This window comes from Coloeus monedula (assembly GCF_965178545.1).
Source record: "Coloeus monedula genome assembly, chromosome: 5".
NCBI classification, from domain to species: Eukaryota; Metazoa; Chordata; class Aves; order Passeriformes; family Corvidae; genus Coloeus; species Coloeus monedula.
This window is the reverse complement of record NC_138785.1, coordinates 49118152-49136928: the sequence shown is the minus strand read 5'-3', so window position 1 is coordinate 49136928 and position 18777 is coordinate 49118152. Positions and strand designations below refer to the sequence as shown.

Sequence of the window (18777 nt, the reverse complement as noted above, 5' to 3'; positions counted from 1 at the left end):
ATTACATAAATGAAAAGCTGCAGGACTGAAATCTGTGGGATGGAAAACTCCTCAATGCTATCTACTAGTGGTTTTGTTTCCAAGAGAATGACCTGACTGCTTTCTGAAATCTAATGAGATGAACAATGTAGGGAGCATATAAGCGATTTCTCACTGCTTCACTCAGAGGCAGAAAAGGGGGGAAATGAGAGTCTCTTTCCTCAGGAAATGCTTCCTGAGTCTGTGATGTTATCAAGTAACTTTCAATAACATTGGAGTGACAGTATAGGCTATTTTGAAACTAGGAGCTCTTTGAGGTGATGAACAGTAATAGGAATTGCTCTGGGCAGTTACTACTGCTGTTAAATCACCGCTAAGTCAAATCTCTCTCTGGCATCAAACAAATCAGTTGTGAAAGATTCTACCACACTAGTTTTTAAAACACCGGGTTCTGTATATGGCAGAACTGAATGTTACAGGTTTTAGAAAGGGAAGAAGGAAATACAGTCTTTGACAATCACTCACCAATCGGTCCCAAAGCAAGAGCACCATCCACTGAACACTGGAAACTCCCTGAACTACGACACGTGAATTGGAGTAGATGAAATCTCATGCAGTCCTAAAAAAAGGAAACTCTACCTTCTCCCTTAAAGGACTAGGTGAAGATGAATTAAATGTCGGATATAAAAAATACTTCTTTTGCAAGAAAAAGTTAGCCTTGGAATTCTGGCAGAGCAATACCTTACAGGAGCACCTGCAGTGATGCAACTTGAGTCTTTTTTCCCACAGACTTACAGGAGCTGTTCCCCGGGGACAGGGCTTGAACCATCACAGCATAAATTTCACCATTCAAAAGCAGCTCTGTCAGTATCTGATTTTCAGCCTCTATTCAATTTCTAGAGGGCAACATGCTAAAAAACTACCTTATGCATGCTGGAAACAACTGTAACAAAACCAGAGAACTGTAAACTGTGTGGCACCCAAACAAGCAGATGCTGCAAAAGTTCCACTCTAATGACAGAGATGATGTAAAGGAACCGAAGGATGGCTGGATTCTTTTCATTCCTTCATGCTTCAGGGATAGGGGAAGAGGGACAGGGAAGCAGAGAACCACAGAGGCAGCACTGCTGCCCTGGTCAGTCCTCTGGCCACCACTTCTGCCCCAATTACACAGACATCCATATAAGTGGCAAGCTGCTGGCAGCGGGAGGACTGCAAGGTTGGCCTCCTTGAGAAGAGAGCAGGAGCTGTTGTGTGCCAGATATGTCCAGCTCCACATAGATCCACACCACAGGACACAGCTGAGCCCATCAGCCAAGCTGGTGGTGCCTCTGTGAAAAAGTATTTAAGGGCATAAACACCGCACAAGCAGAGAAGTAGAAAAAGAGTGAGAGACAGCAGTGCCAACACCAAGGTCAGAGAGGTATGTGCTCCATACCAGAGCAAATACTCCCAAAAGGACTGCAGCCCACAGAGGATCCACACCGGAGCAGAGGATGAATAGGATCAAAGAAGTAGCAGAGAACCACAGTCCTTCCCTGCGCTGTTCATTGCCTCAATGAAGGGACTGAGTGCCACCTGTGCTGAAAACAAGGGGGAGGGAGAGGAGTCTGGAGTGAAGCTAAGTCTGGGAAGTGAGAACGAGAGGTGTTTCCCTGAAGTGTTTTAATGCTTCTTTTTTTGTTTTTGTTTTTGTCTCACAATATCTGAATCAGTCAATATGTATTAATCAGTAATAAACTAATTTACTCCACTCGAGTCTGTTTTGTCCATGATGGTAATCAGGAAGTGATCTCCTAGCCTTTATCTTCACCCATGAGCTTTCTCATTCTTTCTATTTTCTCCCCCCATCCCACAGGACGGGGTAGGGAGAGAGCAAGTGGCCGTGTCGTGCTTGACTGTGGGCTGAGGCCATGCCACCACCACCCCCAGAGTCGGCTGTGCCCCGGCAGGCACTGAGGGCCAAGAACTGTGACATGGATGCACCAGAGGGATGAGGCATAACAGCATCAGACAGTACTTTCTGGTGTGTATTGCTGGCTTCAACCTCCAGATATTCAAATTTTGCGGGTAAAACAACCAGAAGTAACATATGCACAATTTAGTTACAAGCCTTGCTTTAAATTATAATGGCTTGAAACCATAGCCAAGGAGCATCTACCCCTTCAGGGGAGCAGTTGTCTGCATAAGGTAGGCACAGGATGGAATCTAATTCAGACTGCAGAGGTAGCAACATTCTCACCTCTTTTTGAAATGAGAAGCTCTTGCTCGACAGTTATCTCATTATTATTTTTACATTTAGGATATTAAACCATTATTCGTATTTCTTTCATCTTTGCTTGGTAGAAAGACAAGCCGAAATTAAAAACGCTACTTGGAAAGGGAACTATCTGTTCCACAGCAAAAATGAATTATGCTTCCATCTGAAACCAAGAAAAGCATTCACCATGGGGGCATTAAAGTGTACATAGATTTAGGAGCAGGGGGAAGCTCTCAGTGCTGACGGGGGCGCCCAGGGGACAGCGAGAGCCGGGCCCGGTGCGGCACCGAGAGCCGCCGGGACCTGCCGGCGGGGCTCCCCGGCCGCTCTATTTTTACTACGGTATGTTTTGCATTCAGACTTTCCACTGCAGGCGGCCCGGGTCAGGGGATCCGCTCTGCTGGGGGAATCTGACAGGTCAGCTCAGCCAGAGTTATTTATAGAGGGCGGGGGACTGAGGGAAAGGATGCGATCGGCATCGTATTCTTCTGCCGCGGGGCTGCGGGCTGGGAGAGGCACCCAGGAGCAGCCCCCGCTTCGCCCTCAGCACAGCCGGGCGAGGCGGCCGTGGTGGGGGAGCCCCAGCCCGCTGGACACGGGGGTTGCTGCCACGAGAGCCAAAGGGACAAAGGCCAGGTGCTCTTCCTTCCCTCTTTTCCTCCACTTTAACTCATGCGGCCCCTCGGGGAGTGAGGGCGCACCCCACGTACGTGCTGGCACCCGCAGTTACAGGTCCCAGCAAGTGGGGGAGCGGGGGGGCTCTTGTGCCCTGGCACCCAGACTGAGGGTCAGGACAGTTCTAGGTGAAACTGCACACACTCACAAGACAACTGACTGTGGAGGGCCAAGAGAATTAAAAATTCAGAGGCAATGAGAGTAGCCAGGCTGGAGCTATCTGGATACTGCCTTCAGTCACTGTTCTGAGTGTGAAGACCTTTACAAGGAGGATTTAAGCTTTCTTTGTCCAACCATGACAATCCATCACTTCACAGTGGGTTATCACCCACGCTTCTCTCCTGGCACAGAAGAACTGTATGTACCCAGCCTGCCACTTACGAGGTCCATTTCTTTTTGATAGGGAAAGAAACTGGGACATACTACAAGCATCAGTATTTCAAACTGTAGTCAGACTGCCCCCCTCAAGTCCTGCTGCTTAGCTGCTTCATCCTGAAGGCATTTAAATATCAGGAGGTGTCTGGCAGGCTCATTTGGAAGGGCCTAAGCTGCATGTGCAAGTCTAAAACTGCCCTGCTGCAAGTGGCCTGACATCCGCCCCTGCCAAACCCTGGCTGGCATTCAGAAACAAGACATTCATCTGGCCTTGTAAGCACTTGCTGAGGATACCTGACATGCTGACAGGATTCAGACTCTTCCCACAAAATGTAGCTATAGCCACCATCTTTTAAAACCTGACCACACTAGGAAATAGTGCCATTGTATGTAACTGTATAACATCATGACCTGTTCAGCCTGAAAGCAGATGACCTGGTACTCAGGGCCTCCTGGTCCAGGTGGAGTCAAAGCCACAGCACCTCTTAAGGAAGTGCCAGTAGCACTTACGTTGTGTCTCCTGGACTGGGATGACCTGAATCTGCTGGCCCTCAGCATGGCAAAAGTTCACAGAGCTTAAACAGCCACTTAGCCACACTGTCTTCCTGCTTGTGTATGAAGGATTTGTTTGTGGTTCAGCATTCGTTGGTTAGAGTAGTTGAGTAGGAGCCACTGGATTTCTTTGCCAAATATAACCATCCCAACATTCCCTTGCCTGTTCCACCTTCTCTTGAAAGGACCATTCTCCTGACAAATGAGATTTCTGTCTAGGTGCTTATCCACCTTAGCCTCTGCACACACTCCTTGTCTGGCTATGTGAGTAATGACAAGAAATTGTGTGTCTGGCAATACACGGACTTAATGTAACGGCAGGACAGTAATGTTTCTCAAAGGAGCCGAGTGCTAAGACCTAAACATGTATATCAGCTTAGCAGAAAAAGAAAAAAGAAAAAAAAAAGGCAATCCCTACATTCAAGTAAACCCACATTTTAAAATAATTACTGGCACTGTTAACAGTCCTGGCTTTCTTGTATCTGCAGATGTCATCTAATACATAATTAACAGCCAAACAATAATAAAGATATATTAAATTACCCTGTACACATTTTACAGAACACCTCCAATAATGACACATATCAAACCATCTACATACAATACTTTGAATTCACCAGACACTCAAGTTATCTACACACAATCAAGTGCCAGCTAAGACTTGTGGAAAGGAAGTGAATGTTTTCTTCAGTATTTTATAGGTCCAGCTCCAAAAGACTCAGGAAAAACAATATTTTGTCCTGAGATACTACGAGCACAAGCAAACTCCTCTAATATGGGAAAGCATGCTGTGCTGTCTGGCTCATCACCATTAAAGCCTTCTCAGGAAAATTAGTGCTGGTGGCTTCCTTAAAAATGCTTGCTGAGTGAGGATTATATATGGACTTGAAGGGCCGGGCTTGTCCCCAGGCAGAAAGACCCATCTGCCTGTTGGGGTACTCCATAAATGGCCTTTGGAGGAGGGAGAAAATTCATGAACATTTCATTTCTAAAAGAGCTTTGAACACTGTTTAGGATTCCTTTCTTCACCTGGAGAAGCCCCCATCTTTCTACAGAACCTTGATGTCCAAGATCCTCTAGGGATGTCACCACCTTTTATAGGGATACAGTTCTCTAATTTCTTCTATTACTACTTTTTAGTTGCTTGGATTATCTCAGTGACACATTAATTCATCCCTGTGTCACAGTATCCAAGCTTATAACAGAGGTCTCCAACTAGAGCATCCATTACAAAAACAAACTAAAGAATTTAGTCCTGCTGACTGGCCCATCTTTTAGGAGCACAGGAAGGGTGTATGTAGCCACGTGGAAAAATCCACTACCATACTCTTACTGCTGAAAGCCGAAACTTCCCAAGAGATCCCGTAAATGCATTAAAAGCTCTTGATATTTGATTTCACTTCAGAATTTCACCATCTCAACCCGACTGTTAGTAATTTACGTTAATTAATTAATCGCCTGCCATGAAATGCATCCAAGGATTCTGCATTTTAAATCAAGTGGAGCAATGATATTACTAAAGTATACTGCCATGTTTATAAACTTGTGAAATCCGCGGCTGTGCTGTTTCGGTCGCGTACGATCGGTGTGACAGCGCGAGAAGCTCCGTCGCCCTCTCCGCAAGCGCCACTCATCAGGCTCAGCACTCCTGCGCGGCCCCCGCCGGTCCCTCCCGGCGGCGGAGAGGGAGAGGGCAACCGGTCCCTCCCTGCGGACGCTCCCTCTCGCCGTGGGCTCCACACCGGCCCCGCTGTGCAGCTGCGGCCCCCGCCGCGCCTGCCCCCCTGACGGCGCCACCCGCACCGGGGACACTGGGGAGACACCTGCTCCCTGGCTCCCGGAGGGAAGGGCAGGCTGGGGGGACCGACCCTGCAAGTTCGCACAAACGAGGCAGCCACCTTCTGCAAGTTCCCTCTCGCCCCCTCTTATGCAGCCTCTCCCATAAGGGCAGACCCCCTCATCCCTCCTCCCAGGTGTACGCTGGAAGACTGCCCACACCCGCGCTATCCCCTTCGGACTCTTGCAACCACACAGGCGTGCTGGCTCTGCCTGGAACGATCAACTGCCCCCTCTGCGACCTTGTACGGGATAACCTCCTCCCGTGGGTGGTGGCGGCCAGCGGTACCATCCCGCCGGACAGCCGTAGGAGGGGGTGGGGGTCCCTCCACCCGACCCCAAGGTGCGCAGACGCAAGGGTAAAGCCAGCTCCAGCTGATGCCGGGGGGCAACTACCGCGCCAGGCTCACGGCGCATCGGCTCTCCGGGAGCCCGGCCGCCGATGGAGCTGCCATGACAGTCCTGCCAGAGGTTAAGCCCAAAGTTTGTTCTTGCAAATCCTGGCCGGACCTGTTGTCGTCGGGTTCGGCCAACTCTTCACCGCTCCTTCCAGCGATAGGGCATTTAACGGGCACAGCAGCCCCACTGATCTTCCGCGCTGACTTGGTGAGAGAGCCGGGGCCAGGGCTATGCTCGGCTCTCCCTGAGACGCCAACAACGAGAGCTTGTTGGCTGCGGCTCACCTGCATCCCGCGCCCCTTGAACGCAGCCGTCCCTGGAGCGTCCCCGCAAGTTTAGACACTGGAGCGCTCCGGGACGGCCCCATCGCGGCAGGTTGGGCGCGGGCGGTCACTTGTCCCCGGCCGCCCCCCAGGCCGCGCCTCCGGGAGACATGGCCCCGTCCCTGCCAGCGAGCCACGGGTCCGCTCTCACTACAAAAGCTCGGCGGGCTCGGGGAGGGGGGTTGCCCCTTCTCCGCTTGCCCGAGCAACCTGCCGCTCAGCCCCGCGGCGGCAGCGCAGGCTGTGCGCCGCGCTCGGGAACTGCCCGCCGGGCCGGCGGCGGCCGGGGGTGTCTCCTGAGCGCGCTGCCCCCGCCCGCAGCCCGGGGGTCGCCGAGCGGCGGAGCCAGCCGCCCTCCCAATACCCCGGCCCGCGGTCCCCAGGCGGCTCCCGGCGCGGAGGAGAGCGCCCAGAGGTTCGCCTTACCCGGCTGGCGGAGAGAACCTGCCGGTAGCGCTCCTCCTCCGCAGGCAGGGCAGGGAACTGTTGCGTGGAGAGCATGCTCTGGCTGCTGCTGACCCCTCTCCACTTTGGCCGCCCCCTCACCCTTCTCTACCTCGGTCTCTGACGAGCCGCGTCCACCCGCCTCCCGCACAGACACACTTGCGGGGAGGGCTCCGCATTTTGTCTGCTCTGCAGACTCCCCCTCCCCGCTCCTCCACCCAATAATAATAAACCTCCGCGAGAAAGAGCCACATCCCCACCCCTTTCGCACACAAGGCTCTACCCCTTGGGGACAAGCTGAGAGACAGCCCACTTGCTAATTTCGCCCTAAAGCCTCCCCCAGGGAGGGCGGATGAAGTAGGCACAGCCTTTGCGGTCCCCCTCCTTCCCCCGTTATCCCTCGGTTAAGGGACGCCTCGTCACGCCGCGAAGGGCTTCAGGTGGCAAGACAAGCCTGAGTCAGAGACTCAGGGGGCAAGAACACGCGGAGCTCGCCCCTCGCACCCCTTACCTTGGCTCGCCGGGGCTCCGCCGCGCCCTGGCTCCCGGGCCGCCCGGACGCGCACTTGGGGCTGAAGCGGTCCGAAGCCAGCCCAGCGTATGGACCCGCAAGCGCTCTCGGCCCGCCGAGTCGAGGCGCAGAGTTCAGAGCGGAGGTAGGCAAGCGCGGGCCAGACTCCCGGGTCCCTTCATTCATCTGCGATTCCCAGGTGGACTTCCCTGGGTGCCAGAGGACGCACCTGGCTTCTGGATGAGCTTTATTTTACGTTCAGGCAAAGGCTTTCCCTTTCAGCCCAGGGACGGAGAGTTTCGCGCCTGCAGGGGCTGCAACGCTTCCCTCTGTAGCACACAGGCTGGCCTGTCGCAGCCCAGCCTCTAAGGCTCCAAGGAGAGCTGAAAGCGGCGCTGGCACCGCAGCAGCAGACGGGAAGGAGCTCCGGCAGCAGGAAGCTCTCCCGGAGCCAACGACAGGTTTCTCCAGCTCCTTCCCCGCAGGAAGGCTCCGGTTCCAGCCCCCTGGTGCCAAGCCTGCCGTGCCCCGTCCCTCCCCTGCGAGGAAGCGCTGCGAGGGAGGACAGCAGCGACCCGACCACGTTACCCCTTGTCCCCGCGCCGGTCCCGGCACTGACCGGCCCTAACGATCCGGAGCTGGAGGAATGTCCTGGTTTTTGCCTATCTGTAGAAGCAAAATTCGCAGACCAAGAGACAAGTGCCGCCTGAAGCTCCAAATGACAGAGCGAATGTTCCATTCCCATGAAACCTGCATTTGATGTATTTGTCCCCTTGCCCTGTATCTGCATTCAAAGATGTCAAGTCTGACTGGAGCCCCCGTCTGTGCACACAACGGAGCTCACCAGCACTATCCAAGAATGATAAAGTCAACAGGACAAAGGCAAAATAAGGAGTACAAAAGGGGCAGAAGTGGGTCCTATCAGAATAGAAACAGTTCAGGACCCTTCCAAGAATCACAGAAAGATGTCACTGGCACTGCAGCTGAGTTCTGAGATGACATTTATAAACCAGAAAGGCTTCCAGTTTTTACTGTGCATGATTTAGCACTTCTGAAATGCTATCATTCAAAATGTGAATCAGAAAACACCCAAGAAAAGGTGAACCACCACCTCTCCATGGATACAGCTTCCAGCCCTGTCACCACTCTTGATAATTAGTGAGGGTGATACCCCTCATAACAGTGTTTATTTTTGCAAATATAAACAAATTATATTATATATGCTTATATATAAATAATAAATAAGATTAACATTTCTTAGCTTTTTTCCCCAGTTTCCTTTCCAGATGTCTGTATTTCCATATTTCAGATTTAGGCTCTGTTACTTTGTGGGCAAACTTTATGGCGCAGACAGGGTTCTCCATGCTTCTGGAGCACCAATGTACTTAAGAGGCTCCTGCTCATGGTAATACAGGGCTGCAATTTTTACCCAACCAACCAAACATCTCTCCAAACCCAACCTCCAATATCTGGCGGAAAATAGTGGTCACTTTAAAACAATTGCACAAAAAATAGGAAAAGCATGGAAAAAGAGAGAAGCAAGACCATTTATGCAAAATATTGCTAATGTAAACCAACAAATATTTAGTGCTGTAATGCAGGAATCAAACCATAATTTGTGATTCATAGCAGAGATTAGGTAGCCCTGTCAAAAATTCTAATAACAATAAATGAAAACTTGTATCCAAGAGGTGCAGTACATGGTTCAGACTGCAAAAACAGCTTGGCCTTGGCTGAGGATGGCTTCTCTTCAGCTGTAGAACTGTGAATTTCAAACCCAAGCCAATCTTGACTCCTAATCTCATACTAATTTCCTCCAATAGGAGAGCCACTGAAACTGGCGTTTCACAAGATTCAGCAGCACAAAAAGAAAGCCTGAGTTCTGGTTTGTTGGTGATTTTACGGAAATCACTGCATACACAACCATTATCTAGCTTAAATAATACTTGGTCGAATAGAGCCACAGTTCCCTCAGACTATGACTTATTTCTACACAGCTGCTGTTTAGCCTACCTTACAATTGAGTTTGATGTATCACAGTTCATATTCACACACTATCCATACCACAGACTTGTTTTCTGGTACCATGGCATATAGACATTTTAATGCAGTGTTCAAATAATTCATTAACATCTAACCACTTGTAGAAAGAAGCATATCTCATTATCTTACAAGTAATTTGACTTCATTTGACTTTTTCCCTAATTTTCACCTTGCATTTCCCTTCCTAGGAAATACAAATCACTACAGGTTCTTCATTTTCTAGTTCTCTAGAACAACTGACTAATTAACTTGAATAAGGGCAGATAGGAATACAAATTTATATTCACGAAGCAAGAGAAGGGAGCAATTTAAATGCTCATTGGTAACAGGATGAAACCAAAGCAGAAGAGAGATATCCAAACTAAATGAAAATGAGGACAGGGCCACACATGAACTGTCCAAACAAGAGTGCTCCACCCCAAAGCACACACCAGAAAGCAGCTGCCACACACACCAAGCTTCCACTGCCTGGCACTGGAACACACTTCAGACCAAGCATCTCTGTGCTCTAGCCTCACAACACACAAGCTCATCACTCAAAGAAAGCTGGCACAGAGCAGGTATGTTTTGGAGCCTGAGCTACTGCTGAGATGATAAACTCAGAGCTCACTGCTTTAAACCCACAATCAAACATAGATGTTTTTATGAACAAATTTTGGTGCTATCTGCTTAGTAACGTTTCCTTCTCTGGTAGTTACGGTCAGTTAAGGTCAGAATGTCTAATAAATCAGCTATATTTCTCCCTATGAGGCCAAAAAAATCAGCTACTAAGTCCATTCCCACTTGTTTTATCTTAATCGACTTCCCCAACCCACTCTCACAGTTTTGTCAGAGCAGTAACATGAAGGAACACAATTACATAATTCCAGCATTAATGTGAGCAGTAAGAACTATCGCTGCCAGAGAAGGGGACAAAAAGTATACCTAAAACTTGCGCTGCAGTATGTCAGTCATCATTACCTGGGAAATTTGCTGCTTCACTACACCAGTCCTTGAGAACAAACAATTTTTCAAGTTGTTTCTGATACATTTATTGTCTGACTTGGTTTTTACATTAAATTAACACACACAATGGATTTGATATTGTTACAGGGAACAAACTTGCCCTAGGAGTTTTCAACTTCAAACATACCAACAAGTTGTAAGAACCTTGACTCAGTGGAAGGATGAATTCTCACCAGAATGCATCCAGAATCAGAAAAGCCCCAAGTTTTTTTTCATTTTACACATAACTAAATATTCTTCATGTTAAGTCATCATCAGGCTTTTATCGCTATAAATTCCCTTCAACAGCAGGTCACATTATATAATTTAATGTATCAATATGCATTTTTTTTGTAAGCTGTTAACATTCAAAATATTTGCTCATTACATTATGTAACAGTACATTACATATAAATTGCTAACAAACCCTACCTTCAGTTCAGTATTTCTTTCCTAGAATTACCATCTTTCATTAATATTGAATAAAAGGTGATTTTATCTGTACCTTTTATTTCAAAGCTCGTTGACAACATGCAGCTCCAACCAAAGAAAGGCAAAATATTAACTATAAAAATACTTTAGAGAAACAAACAAAAATCTTACGATTTATTAAACTGCAGATTGCTCTAACCCCCACACTTTTTTTATGCCAAGAAATAAATATCTGATTCAGCAGGCAGACCAACAGAGTGCAAATGACTCAGATGGTTGGATAAGATATACAGAACAATTTTGAATAAAATTTCAAAACTAGGTATGTCTTGCTTATGCAAGGTTCAGAAGAGATACAAATCGTTTAAGAAAGGGAATATGCCCACTCACACATAGCTTTCTGTGAACAGAATGAATTTTTATAATAAGAAAGCATGGCAATCTTTAACGAAGATGGTCAATGAGAAGCCTTTTCCTCTCCAGTATTTCACACAAATACTACAAATATGCAGAAAAGAATACTAAGAACTCCTTCAAACATATAACATATATAGCTAATTTGTGTAACTCTCTAGAGAGAGGTTTCTTCTCTTTGCTGTAGAAGCAAGGATAAACTTTCCGTTGTACTTGTTTTAAAGAAAAAGCTAGCAGTAAATAGAAAATTTAGTTACAGTCATGCAAGATAAAAGCTGTTTCCACAATGTTTTCATTCATGTTGATTTTCATATTTCAGCCAGAAAGGTATCTTTTTGTACTTTTGGATAACCCATCACATTTTACTTCATCTGAACAAAAATATCTCTCCTTTTCCTCTTAGTGATAGAAGAGTTACTGGCATATGCAGTCACACAATAGCATCACCTCACTCTGTTAAAGAAAACACACTTCTACCTTGAATTACCTTCCAGGCATTAATATGATAGAAAAAAAGTTAAAGCAACAATATGAAAAATTGTTTATTTCTTATACTAGAAAATAAGGAAATTCAATTCAACTTTGCATAGTGTAATTTCAATTAATTTTACTACTTTAAATACTAATGGTCTGACACATAACTAATATGCATCTCTAAAATGTCAAATAAAAAAAAAAAAAACTACTATAAAATAGCATCAATCCATGTTAAATATTGTCAAGTTTTCCCTACTTCTCATTCAGCAAACTTCTGTGAAAAATTGAAAAACACTTGATTTTCTCCCTGTTTTCTTAATCTATGCAATCAAAAGCTTCTGCCTTTTTGCAGCTTTTCTGTTTTATTTTCCTGCTGCTGAATCAGAATTACAATTGGTATCTGTTCAAATTAATACTGGGTCCCTTTACAAGTAAGTCAAAATCAACCAGAAGAGCTTTCAAGCAAACCACAATGTTTTCTACTAACTCAAGCAAATGGTCCCCCTGCTTTTGCAGGATTTGTGATTAAATTATATGCCTGAATTACAAGGGCATACTACTAATACCCTTTGGCTTTGCACCCCATTTTTTGCAGCAGCTCGTAATCACTTTGCAATGTTCAAGTATGAGCAAAAAATTTCCAGCAGAGGTTTAAAAATTCAGTTTTCTGATTTCCCCATTCCTGAATTTAACTTGCAGTCTCTCAGCTGAGACTACATAGCTTCTCTGATAATTCTGAAGCCAGATGAAAACCTTCCAGTTCTACCAACCAATACTGATAACCTAAAGCAAGGTATTCAAAACTGTGCGTAAGAAAATACTTAAACATTTAGAAGTTTATCTAGATAGTTTAAATGTGACTACCAAGCACCATCCAGATGGATTCAGAACAACATATAACTGTATTGGTACACTATCCAATTACACTTTTGCATAACTGGATAGTGTATATATCCAACTTTGACATTTATTCATACAAATAGTCAGGTGATACTCAAGTTCAATTTCAAATTGTTTTTATTCTGCTGGCAATTGGGGCAACAGTAAGAATGCACCCCTGTACCCTGAAACTACTTCACATCCATGTTCAGCATGTGAATCTATCCACTAAAGGAACTTTTCAGTTACTTCAATTTTGAGAAAAGGAGTGGGGTGAAACAACGAAAAAGCAAACCCCCCAGTTTGTAAGGAGGGGCACTGTATTGGCTGTGATACAGCTGAATTGAAAGATGGCTCACATTTCCTTTCTCTGAACAAAACTCTGAACAAGGCCCAGAATATTCAAGCCTACGTGATCCAAGGTTTCCTGTTAGTTGTCATATTAAAACTGACATGAAGCACAGACATTATTGTGTGATACTACACAGAGATTAGCATAAGAACACTAACCTTCAATAAACCACTAAGCTGATTTTACAGGAAACATATATTCAATAAAGCATTTTATACTAAGCTATTCTTATTATGAAATGGACACAAGGAAAAATAACATTGCTAATAGAAGAGATGTTAACAGATCTCAGTCAAACTATCAGCATGTCAGAGTAGACTAGAAACTACTGTTACTTTCAGTGTCCGAGTTCAGTTTTGTGCTGTGTATGGAATAACACAAAAGGTGACATTTCTTCCCTCTGCATTTTTCTTAGCAAATAGTATACATACATATTATGCATAAAGTTCTGTTACACACAGACTAACATTCTAGGATAATAGCTACCTAAAGTCCAACTGAGGTATATTAAATATTGAGTTGTTTTCAGTCATTGTAGACCATGAGCCATGCAACCATCACAACAGCAACTCCAAACACTGGCAGCATAATGAGGTTCTTGTACTTTTGCCATGATGACTGTTCAACTTCTATCTCATCCCTTCTTCTCTTATTCTTTCTTCGCCCTTTTAATCTGTTTTCAAAAGCTTCCAGCTCAGCCTAAATAAAGAGAACCACAAGTAGTTGACATTTGTGTCAGAATTAAAAACAAGGAAATGTGAAGGTTTTAAGCAACATTCCCAAATAACATTTAGTAAAAGTAACTGTCAGCCAATGGAAGTTGCACATCTCAGAGATGGGATGGTAGCACTACATCCCACAGGTACAAAGCACTTTGCTTTCAAGTATTAAACCATTGTTTAGTTTCCTATAAAAACATTGCCAAAAATGCAGCCAACTGAAGTTTTACAAGCTCAGTTTTTCAACTCAGGCTGAATATATTAAGCTAAAATAAGATTGTTATTTCCATGAAATATGTTAAAAATACATTTTTTTTTCCTATTAAAAAACATGCATGCATTTAAGCTATTTTACTAACTTATATAAGAGCACTGGCTGAAATCTTCAAAGACCTCCCCTCGTAATAAAGATGCACTCTGCTAAAAATAAATTAATAAAAACATAAATAACTAAAAATCTATCCTATTTCCCTCAATTATTTATATTTGCATGCTCACTAAATTTTAGATTAATTGCTATAATCTTAGATATGCACAAAAATATTCCATTTGTTAAGTGTCATAACTTAACATTTAATCACTCATATGACTGTCGGAGGTATATAATGTCCTTCAATAAGAAGCCCATGCTCATAGGCCCCAAAATGGAGCAAAGCAATTACTAAAGTGAGAATGCCAGGCTTCCAACAAAGAATGGCAGTTTCAGGGGCCTGTCTGGAATAAACAATAGGATCCTCTGATCCCTGTTCCTCATCCCCCTCCACATTTTTTTTTAAAAGGGCACCAAGAGGATACAGACAAAATTCATTTGAGGGTACAAAGCTGAAATAAAACTGGAACTAGGCAGCCTAGAATAAAGAGCGAAGACTAGGATGAGGCTCCAATGAGAAGCCATCTAATTGCTAGGAAAATTAGAAAAGATGCTCTAAAGACCTGAGACAGATTACAATCAGAAAAGGTCTGACGATTACCTGGATTTTTGGTCAAGTTGTCAGCTACTAGAGAAAACATGGTGCAAGGCACTAGGGAGCAGAAAATCCAGATGGAGTGAAAGGGAAAACTGATGGGAGTAGCAGAGTGCAGCAAGCCGGGACTGGCTGAGCAAAAGGTGCAAGACTGAGCTGAAGCAGAGGAATCGTGGACAGTGAATAGAGACAAAGCCTAGCCATGAGAGGAAATAAATCTACATACTACTACAGACTACTGCTGCAGTGCTGTCAGGAAGAGGGACTAAGACAATACAGTAGGTGCATTAAAGAAATGAGAAATAAGACTGTTTTCGGAAATGGACAGAGTAGTAGTTCAGTAAATAAAATCTTCCCTCAGAACTCAAGGTTGCCTGATGTCTGATCTTCCTCCACTGACAGCAAATATTTGTCAGAGTGTCACAAAGCAGCTCTTCCCTTCCTGTGCCAGTTACCACTGTTAGCAGGAGAAAGGGACCTATTTTGATGTCTATTCCTTTGTACCTAGTAAAGGCAGAAATTGTGGGCACCTCTCTGATGATATGGGAGAAGAGTTCAGATAAAGTCACACAGCCTACTTGAAACAAGATTACTCTCAACTAGATAATCCTCCCTTAGAAGAGCAAAGAATGTTTAATGAAACAGTGTTTCAAAATCCAAAATCTGGAGGCAAGGGCAGAGTTTTTATGGTTTTATACACAACATGGCAGTATTTCATTTTAGACAGACACTAGGTAAAATTTGGGGCTTCTGCAGTTACTATACACTTGTGATCTGTACATTTTAAAAGCAGAAAACTCCATGAATTGCAATAATCTGAATTAAAATACAGGGCTCAAACAAAATTATGTAATAGCTGTTGAATTGCTTTCCTAGTGAACTCTGTAAAAACCTGTCTAAAAATAAATACGTAACAAAAAAAACCCAAAACACAGAATGAAAAAAGATTTGTAGGCACAGAATATGAGAGAGAAGCCATCACTATCCTTGAAAAGCTACCTACAGATTTGGGGTAACTGTCACATTCCTGAAGTGTCACCTTAATGACCTCTGAAGTAGTGGCTGTGCCCAGTCTTCAAAACCTCAACTTTTCAAGCTAAACAAGCCTCAGGTTTTTATTTAGATAAGAACCTAACTTCTTTGTATATAAACATATTAAAAGTAAAATGAAAATTATTTATTTAAACTGTATACTCAAGACTTCTAGTTTAGTGTTGCTCAGGCACTGGACTTTGTTCTTTCATGTGTTATTCACTATATTCTTCCTGCACTGAAAGGAGTAGCATTCCCATGGGAAAATGTAGCTAAATGAGTGCAAGTAACAGTGACTATACAGTCACAAAGTGTATTTTCTGAAAGTGAGGATATATTTTTATATATAGGGGAATAGGGGAATTAATAGGGGAGGTTGACTTTTTAACTTCTAAGGATCTGTTTACATTTTTTTCTTTGTACAAAAAAAAAGGAAATGAAATCTTTCATACAACTCAATAAATTACACTTCAGATTCAAGACCCCAACTTTCAGTATTGAAACTCTCAACAGTTAGCTTGAAAATGTAACCAAATCTTTTACAATGGTGAGGGACAGAGAGAGCTTGGTCTGAGTTGTTAAATAATCAAAGCACTGATCTTTTTTCCACCTCTAGCAATTGTGAAAACCCTGGCCTCATAGGGTGCCTCTGAATTAGAAGCAGAAGGAAAGTTTGGCTGCAAGGGCCATGACAAGAAGCCTAGCCAAGCTGTCTCTTCCACTAAGAAACAAGTGATTCCATCTGTAAATGGTATGAGCAAAAGTTGCTACTATATGTAGCAAATAACAAAATATAAATGCACAGACTTACTAGAGCACTAATTTGTATATAAAACATTTAATGAAGTATTAATCAAAATAGGTTTAAGAAACTGTGACTAATAGATGAACAGTTCTAATGAACACTATAAAAATGTGCTAATGACATTGAGGAAGGTGGTACAACACACAAACTTTTGTCAGAAGGGAGTGTACTCAAAAATATACTCAACATCCTACGATAGTGATGTCCTCCAATTTCCATCAACAGATGGCAAATTATGAGTTCAAACTGGACAGGAACCAATGTTACATAAAAAGGCTGCAGTAGTTGAGGTTAGTACTTGTGTGTAGTTCTAGAGCCTATTTATTAGTTACAGCTGTACCTTTTTTTTTTTACTATTTTTGTCCTACTGCTTCCTAATGCACTATATAACTACCAACTCTTTAATTAACCTTTTAATAGGGTTCATTATGTATAGCTGAAGTTTTCTATCCCTGAAGTTGCATCCATCACAAAACACATATGCAGGAGCAGTTGCCATATATTGCATGAAGTTACTACTGTTGGGCTGGAACTGTGAGAGTTCACAGAATGTACAAGTAGAAAGCAATGGTGGTGTGACTGCAGAGAGAAACAATCAATGCTGAAGAGTCCAGTCAAAATCTGGCACACTATGTTGGTGGAGTGAATCTGCTACTGTTTCAGAGAAGCCCCTTTACTGATACTTTATTAGAGGGACTATAAATTAAGTGATTTTGATTAGAAAGCATTAGTAATTGGGTCGGATGCCTTCTGGAATGCATGAAAACACTCAGTGCAAGACAAACATCGCAACTCCAGTTTTCTAGCTCTAGAACTGTAAGCGTGTCCTTTACATGTTTAAATGCCCACTAGCACATTTCAGTACTTAGCTTGCAGAACCAACACCTACAGATTTCCTCTGCCCAACAGTGTTTCAGACATCTGTACACAAGTTACATTTCCTGACCTATATGCCAGAAGTAACATTTCCAGGGTCAGCTTAGAGAGCAAGAAGAATTAGATGAACTGTCTAGGAGTTATATGAGGGACTATGTGTTCGATACTGTAGACAGCTGAGATATGAATGTTGCAATAAACATTGCAGGATGATCACAAAACAGTGCCTGGTGCCCTGGACAATAGACACATAACCATGCTTTTCCTGCAGGATGAGAAGACAAGGCTCCCCTCTGACAAACAAAAACAGGCCTTGCCAGAGCACTGTAAATGTAACACTTCCATTAATTGCTTAGAGAACTTACAAAGTGTGTATAACAGAAGTTGTGATCCACAGAAACTGTCTATCCTAATGAGATTGGGGAAATGACACAAGTGGATCAGCTCTGTAGGCCTCCCTTGCTCCCTCCCTGTCAAGCAGGGAGTAAGCCACTGACCCTTAATACAAACAGTGTGACACGCAGGTGAAAACACAAGTGGTAAGCTAAATACATAGATGCTGTGATAATTGAGTAAAAGGAGTCAGAAAGCACACACTGGACTTGGAATATGATTTACTGTCAAATGCTCACTCAGGCACAGGCACACATGCATGAACTGGCTGGAAAGCGGACAGACTCCAGATGACAAACCTGACCTAGCCATCACCACCAACTGAGCTTGCAGTGTCAGCCTGAATGTGATTAGTATCAGCACCTCCAGGCAGCTGGCACAGCAGCTTTGTGGATTACAATGCCGACCACATAACCTCGCCACCAACAGCAATTACACTAAATACACGTTTCCCCCCCACCCCGGAGACCTTGAAGGACAAAGACTCATCTAGCTGTCCTTGTTCTTTCACGATGGGAGGGGGGAGAAGGGGAGCTTCACCCAATATTTAAATCTTGCAGTATTCAGCATTCTGTGGTGTTTATGCTGTATGAAGTGTTTGATCAAAATAAAAGCATACTTAGTATTTTAAAAATAAATTACATTATACGAAGTTATAGGAATACAAGGTTACCATTTTGCACAAAATTATGGGAATTGTTTGGGAAAATGTGGCCTCCTAACCATTGTAAATAATTTACATCACACAGAGTCTGGTACCAGCTGACAGGAATGACTGTGCATACCACATTAAAAACTACACTGCTTTAATTGCATATAAATTAGATTATTTACTAAGAAGAACAAGGTCAGGAAGATGTGGATGAGGAAGAAGAAAGGTTAATACCTGTTGTCTTCGCTTCTCCTCTTCAAGAGCAGCTTTGGCTTCTGCTTCTTTTATCTGTCCAGACATACAAAGTTATAATAAACTGTTGTAAACAGCAGCTAAACCTATTTTCTTACAGAGTCATAATTACTCCTATAGAATGGTTCTCAGCAAAAGTATGCAAGCT

General features: G+C 44.0%; 2 protein-coding genes across 3 annotated transcripts in view; both read right to left on the bottom strand.

Moving 5' to 3' along the window:
* Positions 1-6900, bottom strand: part of CORIN (corin, serine peptidase) — a gene marked incomplete at both ends in the record, with an annotated part of 118884 nt that extends 111984 nt beyond the window's left edge. Inside the window, one exon of the mRNA XM_082281315.1 lies at positions 6826-6900. Coding sequence (XP_082137441.1) covers positions 6826-6900 — 75 coding nt within the window. The remainder of the gene's footprint in view (positions 1-6825) is intronic.
* Positions 6901-10438: 3538 nt separating this feature from the next.
* NFXL1 (nuclear transcription factor, X-box binding like 1) overlaps positions 10439-18777 on the bottom strand; it is a 58602-nt gene continuing 50263 nt past the window's right edge. The window contains exons 21-22 of one of the 2 annotated variants that reach the window (XM_082282233.1): positions 18612-18665; positions 10439-13634 (exon numbers count right to left, since the gene is read on the bottom strand). In XM_082282233.1, the coding sequence (XP_082138359.1) occupies positions 13461-13634; positions 18612-18665 (228 nt within the window). In that variant the 3' untranslated portion in view covers positions 10439-13460. The remainder of the gene's footprint in view (positions 13635-18611; positions 18666-18777) is intronic. The other variant, XM_082282232.1, reaches the window with a different exon arrangement.